The sequence below is a fragment of the Scyliorhinus canicula genome, chromosome 20, assembly GCF_902713615.1.
Source record: "Scyliorhinus canicula chromosome 20, sScyCan1.1, whole genome shotgun sequence".
Lineage (NCBI taxonomy): Eukaryota > Metazoa > Chordata > Chondrichthyes > Carcharhiniformes > Scyliorhinidae > Scyliorhinus > Scyliorhinus canicula.
This window is the reverse complement of record NC_052165.1, coordinates 5286602-5296806: the sequence shown is the minus strand read 5'-3', so window position 1 is coordinate 5296806 and position 10205 is coordinate 5286602. Positions and strand designations below refer to the sequence as shown.

General features: G+C 48.3%; 1 protein-coding gene across 1 annotated transcript; it reads left to right on the top strand.

Annotated features, from left to right (window-relative positions):
- The first annotated feature begins 4701 nt into the window (after window positions 1-4701).
- Window positions 4702-9417, top strand: LOC119955233 (MANSC domain-containing protein 4-like). Its single transcript, XM_038781264.1, has 3 exons — window positions 4702-4915; window positions 6753-6887; window positions 8214-9417. Exons 1-3 carry the CDS (start codon window positions 4702-4704, stop codon window positions 8867-8869), a joined length of 1005 nt encoding a protein of 334 aa, XP_038637192.1. The 3' UTR covers window positions 8870-9417.
- The last annotated feature ends 788 nt before the right edge of the window (window positions 9418-10205 follow it).

The following is a 10205-nucleotide window of genomic DNA, read 5'->3' as shown; positions in this document are numbered from 1 at the left end:
AATATTTCATAGATTTCATAGAATTTACAGTGCAGAAGGAGGCCATTTGGCCCATCGAGTTTCCACCGGCCCTTACAAAGAGCACCCTACTGAAGCTCACGTATCTACCCTATCCCCGTAACCCAGTAACCCCCAGTTAACATTTTTTTGGACATTTTTGCTGCAGCTTTATAAAACTCTAGTTAGACCACACTTGGAATATTGTGTCCAGTTTTGGTTGCCTTATTATCGGAAGGATGTGGATGCTTTGGAGAGGGTACAGAGGAGATTTACCAGGATGCTGCCTGGACTGGAGGGCATGTCTTATGAAGAAAGGTTGAGGGAGCTAGGGCTTTTCTCACTGAAGCGAAGAAGGCAGAGAGGTGAGTTGATAGAGGTGTACAAGGTGATGAGAGGCATGGATAGAGTGGATAGCCAGAGACTTTTTCCCCAGGGTGGAAATGGCTGTCACGAGGGGACATAAAGGTGATTGGAGGAAGGTATAGGGGAGATGTCAGAGGTAGGTTCTTTACACAGAGAGTGGTGGATGTGTGGAATACTCTGCCAGCAGAGGTGGTGGAGTCAGAGTCATTTGGGACATTTAAGCGACTCTTAGACAGGCACATGGACAGCAGTAAATTGAAGGGGTGTAGGTTAGGTTGATCTTAGATTAGGATAAATGGTTGCACAACATTGTGGGCTGAAGGGCCTGTACTGTGCTGTACTTTTCTATGTTCTATGATAGTCTCGGCATCCCGGGAACAGGTCTACTGACCCTTTATTGCATTGCCTCTGTGGCAATAATGCCTAAGGGAGCAAAACTGCACACAGCATACCAGGTGCGGTCTAACCTAGGTACTACACAACTGAAGCAAGAGTTTGCTACTCCTGTACTCAAATCTTCTTTGTATAAAGGATAACTTACCAATAGCAGTCCTAATTGCTTGCTGAACCTGCAGGCTAGCTTTCAGTCACTTATTGACTAGGTCATCCAGGTCCCTTTGTATATCTATATTTCCAATCTCTGATCATATAAGAATACTCTGCATGTCTGTTCCTCCCACCGAAGTTGATGACCTCATATTTCTCCATTTTATTTTCCATCAGCCATGTTCTCGGCCACCCATTAAGTCTGTCCAAATTCTCTTGAAGCCACTTTACATTTCCCTCATAACACCCATTCCCACCTCGCTTTGTGTCATCTGCGAACTGGGAAATATTGTATTTGGTTCCCAAATAATTAATATATTTTGTGAACAGCCCAAGTACTGATTCTTGCAGCACCCACTGAGTCACAGCCTGCCAATGTGAGAACAATATGTTTCTTCCTACTTTGCTTCTTGCCTGTTGGCCAATCCTTGACCAATGGCATTATATTTTTATCCGATGTGCTTTAATTTTGCTACCTAACCTCCAACCCAAGCCTTCTGAAAGTCCAAGTAAACTACGTTCAAACTTTCTCAATTCTGTTATCAATATCCTCAGAAAAACTCAACCAGGTTCATCAAACATGGTTCCCCATTCATAAATCTATGTTCACTATGCGCAATTTGATCATTATTATCCAAGTTTCCATTGATCACATTGTTTGGAATTGATCTTAGGATGTTCCTACTACTGATGTAAGGCAAACAAGTCCTCAATTCCCTGTTTCCTCTCTACCTCCCTTCATAAACAGTAGGTTGACATTTTCTACCTTCAAATCAGCAGGAGCCGTTCCAGGATCTGTAGAGTTTTTGAAGGTGATCACCAATGTAGCCACTATCTCCATTGTTATTTCCCTCAACATTCTGGGATCTGGGGCAGGATTCTCCGCCAGCGTGATTTTCCGATTTTCCGGCGCCCAGGGGTTTACCGATGGTGTGGGGCTGCCCCATAATGGGAAACCCCATTGAATGGCCGGCATAACGGAGAATCCCGCTGGTGGGGCGGGGCAGAAATGTGGCACAGCGGGGCAGAGAATTCAGCCCAAAGAATATCAGGTCCCCGGGATTTAGCAGCCTTCAATCCCATTAAATGCTCCAAAACTTACTAAATACCTACTTCTTACTAATTATTCATTTGCTTCAATTCCTCATTTTCCCTAGTCCCTTGGATCTCTAATTCTGAGAGAATTATTGTATCTTCCTCAGTGAAGACAGACACAAAGTCATTATTTCCCTTCTCTGCCATTTCTCTGTTCCCCATTACAAATTCTCCTGAGTCTGCCTGTGATGGACCCACATTTTGGGCAGCACGGTAGCACACGTGGCTTCACAGCGCCAGGGTCCCAGGATCGATTCCGTGTGCGCGTGGGTTTCCTCCGGGTGCTCCGGTTTCCTCCCACAGTCCAAAGATGTGCAGGTTAGGTGGATTGGTCATATGAAATTGCTCTCAGTGTCCAAAAAGGTTAAGAGGGGTTATTGGGTTATGGGGATAGGGTGGAAGTGAGGGTTTAAGTGGGTCAGTGCAGACTCGATGGGCCGAAAGGCCTCCTTCTGCACTGTATGTTCTATGTTCTATTTGTCTTTGCCAAACATTTCCATCTTATGTACCCAAAGAAGCTTTTACAGATCACTTTATGTTTTTTGCCTGTTTACATTTATATTCTATTCTGGGGGAAGGATGCCAAAACATATTTATTAAAAACATTTCCCAAATGAGCCTAAAGTTTTCCATTTTGCTTTTGCTGCTGTTATTTTCATGGAAAGTGGGTTTCTGCTGCAAACAGACTGCAATATCTCTGAATAGGAAAGGCAGGAATGGTTGGTTGTTCTTTTCCACTCTTTTTGATCCGTGTACTCATGTTGAACTGTTGGACCTGAATGTGAACCCAGTGGTGAATAAAGAGGCAAGAACTCCCCCTGTCCCTGCTGGCTGTTGACATTTGATATGAAAATGAAAATCGCTTATTGTCACGAGTAGGCTTCAATGAAGTTACTGTGAAAAGCCCCTAGTCGCCACATTCCGGCGCCTGTCCGGGAAGGGCTGGTACGGGAATCGAACCGTGATATGAGATTAGTCAGGCAGATTCTGTGAAGAGATAGACTTAAAATCTTTCAGGTCTGTGGGAATGAGAAATAAAACGAGAAAATGCTGGAAGGATTCAGCAGGTCTGGCAGCATCTGTGAAGAGAAAGGAGAGAGAACATTTCGATCCCAATATGTCTTCTTCTAAACTGTTAAACCAAAATTAGAATATTCTTCACAGTTTACAGTCCAGTAAGAAGTCTTACAGCACCAGATTAAAGTCCAACAGGTTTGTTTCAAACACTAGCTTTCGGAGCACTGCTCCTTCTTCAGGTGAATGAAGAGGTAGGTTCCAGAAACATATATATAGACAAATTCAAAGATGCCAGGCAATGCTTGGAATGCGAGCATTATGTGGTTTACAGTCAACCACAGACAACCTACACCGTACACTTAGCCCAGGTGCTGGAGCTAACTTCGAATATTTTGATGCAAATGCTCAGGACGAGTAAACATTGACGCAGGTATATTTATGCTGTTATAAATCCATTGAATGTAAGAGAAAGATTTACTCTCACCCAGATTATTGTAACTCGGTTAGAGAACGGCCCTTGTTTAAAACATCCTGCTGTATTTACAAACAGAATTACCTGCTCACTTTGCCCTGCTTTCTCTGGGGTCCTGGCAATGCCCTTTCCAGGCAAATCCGATCACTGGCTCCACTTAAGAATCAAATGAGAAATGTCAAAGGCGGCGCTGTTTGCAAAACAAGGAACTTCTGTCTCTGCAGAACAATGCAGACTGGTCTCCAGAAACTTTATTTACGCAGGTGAGAATGAGAAGACTGAGTTGGTGAAACTTCGCTGCGATTGAAATTCCCTCTCTCGGTGTCAGAAATGTGCTGATGTATCCGTTCCGAATTAAACGGCACCATGTACAACTTAAGCTCCCCCTCGAGAACAAGGTTTTCTTTCAGCCTCGCCGGGTGGGGATGAACTGTTCACACCGGTGGTGGATACTTCTCCCAGTAACCCAACACTGTGTCTACCTGTGATTATTGTCCAGTTTATTCGGCATTGTTAGTTTTATGGATGTAGTGCTCAGTCTAGTCGAAGTCTAGTTCCTAAGAAGCAAACTCACTGAAATCTCACTTGGATTCGCAACTTCATATTTTCGAATTTTATAACTTCTGTTAATACATCAAACACCCGACCAGTAAGGGAAAAGTTCCCCACAAAACCGTTCCTGAAACAGCAGAAGGCGATTTAAACCTGTGTGAGGTCAGACTTGTTCGACGTACTTCATTTTGGAACTTGGACATTGTGGTGTGAGCTGAAATGTTCATGTTATGAAAACACTCGTCCATTTGGGAAAACCGAGGGATATATGTATTTCTGCACTTGTCCTGGGTTAGCTGTGAAGAGGGTTCACTCTGGGCACAGTTCAGAAACTCCAGATCTATTGTCACTTTAATTCTGGCTGGTGAAAGGCAACTAAGATCCAAGCGATTTTCTATCAACTCTTTGCAAACTGTGAAGTTCTCACAGTGACTTTCCCCTTAACTGTGCGGCAGGATGAAGGGAATTAATGACTTTCTCCGGGCTCAGAAACCTGCCTGTCAATAATGAAGTGATGGGTAATGAATCAGAGATTTCTCTGCACAGTTCAGTGACCTGCTGACTGCCACCTTGCTCAGTATAAAGCCGGGATGTTGTGCCATGCTGGGCACAGGCAGCAGCTTGTTGCCCCATTCCCAGCTGCATATCCCGGAGCCATGGTCCTGTCTCTGCTGCTGCTATTCCCGGTTTTCCAGGGATCAGTTTGCGGGTGTCGGTCGGCAGTATTCCGCAGCAGCTGTTGGATGCGCCGTTTTCCGGGGGTGCTGATAGATCTGCCGCTTTCCGGGGGCAGAGGTGCCAACCTGCTGATTGATTACAGCGCCAAGAGCGCCCGCCAGTGTGGCAGCTACTGCTGCCTCCGCCACCATGGTGAGTTACCCCCGGGTTCTCCCCCGGGGCGGGCCACCCCCCCCCCCCGGGGCGGGCCACTTCCCACCCCCCCCCCCCCCACCCACCCCGGGTTCTCCCCCCACCCTCACCCCCCCCCCCCCCCCCCCCCCCGCGTGGGCCACACCCTCCCCTCCCACCCACCCCGGGGCGGGCCACATCCTCCACCCTCACCCCCCCCCCCACCCTCACCCCCCCCCCCCCCCGTGGGCCACACCCTCCCCTCCCACCCACCCCGGGGCGGGCCACACCCCCCCCCCCCTCCACCCGCGGCGGGCCACACCCCACACCCCCCACCCACCCCGGGTTCTCCCCCCACCCTCACCCCCCCCGGGTGGGCAACCCCCCTCCCACCCACCCCGGGTTCTCCCCCCACCCTCACCCCCCCCCCCCCCCCCGGGGTGGGCAACCCCTCTCCCACCCCGGGTTCTCCCCCCCCCCTCCCCCCCCCCCCCCGGATGGGCAAACCCCCACCCCGGGTTCTCCCCCCCACCCTCATCCCCCCGGGGCGGGCCCCATTCCCCCCCCCCCACCCTCACCCCCCCCGGATGGGCAACCCCCCCCCCCCCCACCCCGGGTTCTCCCCCCACCCTCAGCCCCCCGGGTTCTCCCCCCACTCTCACCCCCCCCCCCCCCGGGGTTCTCCCCCCACTCTCACCCCCCCCCCCCCCCCGGGGTTCTCCCCCCACCCTCACCCACCCGGGGTGGGCCAACCCCCCCCTCCCACCCCGGGTTCTCCCCCCACCCTCACCCCCTTAAAGGCACAGGTCGCCCGGATTCTCAGTCAATTATTGCAGGGTGACCCTTCGTGTTTAATTGGTCCCCCGCATCCGATTAAAGAATATTTAAGAGGAATCACATCATTGTCATATATCCGTGCTGGGTTCCTGGTGCACTAGGTAGAGGAACCCTGGGGGGAACAGAACATCAGAGACAGTCCCATCCAGGTCAGAGGGGTGAGGGTTTGAGGACTCACAAACTGATCAGAACCACCTTTGATTATTGATCTGGGAACAGTTGATGGATTGTTCCAGACATTTGCTGAAACAATCACTACTTTAATGGCAACAGCTCAAAATAAATGTGGTTGTCTCCGAGGTTTGACTTTTTTTTAAAGCGATTTAAATTCGATTTTTAAAAAATAGTTTCTTAAAGCTAATATCAACGAGACCAAGAAGAGCTCAGGAGAAGCAGGTTTGACGAAAGGAATTAGGAACCCTGCTGACATTCTGGCTGAAGCTTAAATTTCATGAAACTGAAGCCTGTTCTCTTGCAGGACAATGAGGGTTGTGTTCCTGCACCACTTCTCCCTCCTACAGTCACAGAGCGCCACTCACTCTACCATCTCCCGTTCTAATAATGTGCTTGTGTGGGTCTGGCCAGCTCTCCCTTAAAGTGTGTCTTTCCAATTAGTGGGTAGCATGGTAGCACAAGTGGCTTCACAGCGCCAGAGTCCCGGGTTCGATTCCCGGCTTGGGTCACTGTCTGTGCGGAATCTGCACGTTCTCCCCGTGTCTGTGTGGGTTTCCTCCGGGTGCTCCGGTTTCCTCCCACAATCCAAAGACGTGCAGGTTAGGTGGATTGGCCATGATAAATTTCCCTTAGTGACCAAAAAGGTTAGGAGGGGTTATTGGGTTACGGGGATAGGGTGGAAGTGAGGGCTTAAGTGGGTCGGTGCAGACTCGATGGGCCGAACTGGATGTTCTTAGTTCAATCAGTGGGCATGACATTTATTCCTCCCTCCCTCACATCGCCCACATATTTCTGCTCCTTTGAATAACTTTGGAAACTAACTTGTCCTACTTTACATTTATCCCAGGGACATGTAATATGGCCATTTTCAACTTTGCTCAAGGTCAGGGCAATTCCAACTGTTTTCACCTCAACTGCCCAAGTCAGGAAAGTTGCATCATGAGAAGGCAGGCTGGTTTTATCCTGCTTAACGTTACAAAGGGTAAGGACACCGCTTCGCCACATTTACACGTCAAAGAGTGCATAATATCCATACGATTATCTTTATATTTTATTGAAAGCGCATGATTATTGTAATTTGAACACCAACAATGAATTATTACTGTATAGTCTGGCTACGCAGTCTGATGGAGAAGATGGTGGTCGGCGGATTGTTGCTCCCCGGATTTAGTTATCCAGGCGGATGGGTGCTCTGGTTCAAATGACAGAATCACAGAAAAATACAGGGCAGAAAAGGCCCTTCGGCCCATCGAGTCTGCACCGCCACATGGAATGCACCTAATCTGCCAATCCTAATCCCATTCACTAGCACTTGGCCCATAGCCTCGAATGTTAAGACGTGCCAAGTGCTCATCCAGGTACTTTTTAAAGGATGTGAGGCAACCCTCCTCTACCCCCCTCCCAGGCAGTGCGTTCCAGAATCCAAATCACATGGCAGCGAGTGGAATTTAAACTGAATTAATAAATCTAGAATATAAAGTTCATCTTGGTAATGGTGATCTTAAAACTATCTTCGTGTTCACTAACATCCGAAAATCTGCCGTCCTTACCTGGTCTGGCCTATCTATCACGTCAGACCCACAGCAACGTGGTTGGCCTGTCCTCTGAAATGTTCAATTCAATTATAATTTGGGATGGGCAACACATATAGATAGGCTCTGACAGTGGGCACCCGCAATCCAGGAAAGAATTAAAAACAAACCATGGCTAACCTTATTCTTCAACAAACACATCCAGGAATAGATTGGGTGGCATGGTGGCTCAATGATCGGGTGGCATGGTGGCACAGTGGCTAGCACTGCTACCTCACAGCACCAGGTTCAGTTCCAGCCTTGTGTGACCATCTGTGGAGTTTGTATTTTCTCTCCCAGTCCAAAGGCGTGCAGGTTAGGCCAAGTTAAGTTGCCCCTTAGTGTGCAGGTTAGGTTATGGAGATACAGGATAGGGCAGAGGGACATGAGTAGGCTGCTCTTTCCAAGGGTCGGTGCAGACTCGATGGGCCGAATGGCCTCCCCTTCTATGATTGGATTTATCTCATTGCTGTTTGTGGAACCTGGTGTAAACTGGCCCTTTGCTATTTGCCAACATAATGATGACTTTACTTCAAAGGCAATTAATTGAATGCAACGCGCTTTGTAAAGGTTAGATCATCTAAAACGTGCTTTATAAATACAAGCTTTCTAAAGTGAGAGGCCACTCAGAAGATGGTGATGTTACCTTTTCACAGCTAACACTTACATCGCGATGTTATTGGTCTTGACCTATTACTTCAATTTCCTGGCCTTATTTTCATTTAATTGGCCCACAGGAGAGGATCCAGATTTGCTCATTTTTGGAAAGGGTCGCAGTAAAGGCAGAGAGTCAGGCTTCCGTTCCTCTGCCAATATATCAAGATTCAATCATTCAGAATATCTCGGTTTGGACAAACAACGCCTTTACAGCAGCTCCGTCTCTCTTCCAGCACAAGCACCTCTTCCCACCTCCAACAGGGACAGGCCTGCCTCACTCCCACCACAGACAACACTTCCTTCCCCACTGACCCCGGCGGTAGGCACCGATTTCCAGAACAATCCCAGCGGCACAAACAGCAGCCGAATCAGCTCGACGGGGCCACCAGATGCTCCAGCCTTCGCCGAGGGCGAAGTGACCCGGGGCAGCGCACCACAAGTCATCGAGTTGCCGACCCGCCCCTGGACCACTGCGTTTGCTGAAGGATCTGCTCATGTCACAGCGAGTTCTAACCTCCTCCCTCTGAACCCAGCAAACCCCACTGCGGGGTCCTCTGGAAAGAACAGCAATATTGGTGGGACCACAGCCCCACTGGGCTCGGAGGCTTTGCTGACGTCCTGGTTGATCGTTTCATTAATCATATTGAGTTGTGTGTACCCTCTGCTGTGGGTAGCAGCCTGGTCCAGGAGGAAGAGGGGTGACTATGGACCACTCCAGCAAGCTGGTACTGGCTAGAGAAAATCATAGAAAGATAAATACAATGAGGGCTTATTGAAAACTGATTGGACTAAATGGTGTGAATCAATAATCACTGAAAAAAACGCATCACTCCAAAGAAGCATTGACATTATCATTGACTTGGCTGAACATTGAAACTGTTAACAACGTAAATACAGCCTAACTTCAGGAAAGCCCCGAGGGAACCCATTTATTCCAGGTAGGCCAAGGATGTGATCTAAACCCACCCTGTTTACCATTTGAACTATATCCTATATTATGCTATCTGATTTCTATTTATAATAAAACAAGAAACATCACATGGATTCAAATGGTTGGCATAGAGCATCAGATCAGGCTTCTGCCTCCTTTTGCAAATGTTTCTGTCGTGGTCTGTGTATATGGACTGAATTTGATCAAATCAAACCTTGGATCCTAGATTTGATCTAACCATCCATTTCAAATATTTCCCAATCCAATGTGCCAATGGATGGATCCATCTCATCATCGACATCTGGGAATGTCAAGAATCTATTTTGAATCTCACACCCAACATCGATTCATGCCGTGAAATTAAAGAAAATATAGAACATAGAACATAGAACAGTACAGCACAGAACAGGCCCTTCGGCCCTCGATGTTGCGCCGAGCCATGATCACCCTACTCAAACCCACGTATCCACCCTATACCCGTAACCCAACAACCCCCCCCCCCCCCCCCAACCTTACTTTTTAGGACACCGGGCAATTTAGCATGGCCAATCCACCTAACCCGCACATCTTTGGACTGTGGGAGGAAACCGGAGCACCCGGAGGAAACCCACGCACACACGGGGAGGACGTGCAGACTCCGCACAGACAGTGACCCAGCCGGGAATCGAACCTGAGACCCTGGAGCTGTGACGCATTTATGCTAACCACCATGCTACCGTGCTGTCTTGTTGTCTGCCCTGACCTGTTTTGAAGCGACCTTTGCTGATATGATTTGCGCAAAGGCTGGTTTTTAAGAAGTATTTTCCTAAAAATGCTAGTGGCCACTAGTGGCAAAGCATCAACATTGTGCTATTAAAAATAGGACATCCACAGTCTAGCCAAAGTGATTGTTCATTTATTCCATATTTTAAAAATGTTCTTTTTGTGAATGCTTTTAATGAAAGTTGTGGATAAATAACATAATAAAATTGCTCACGAATGCCTCGATTTTTTTTACTGACGTGCTCTACCTGTTCATATCTTAGAATCATAGAATTTACAGTGCAGAAGGAGGCCATTCGGCCCATCGAGTCTGCACCAGCCCTTGGAAAGAGCACCCTACCCAAGCCCACACCGCCACCCTATCCCCGTAACCCAACCT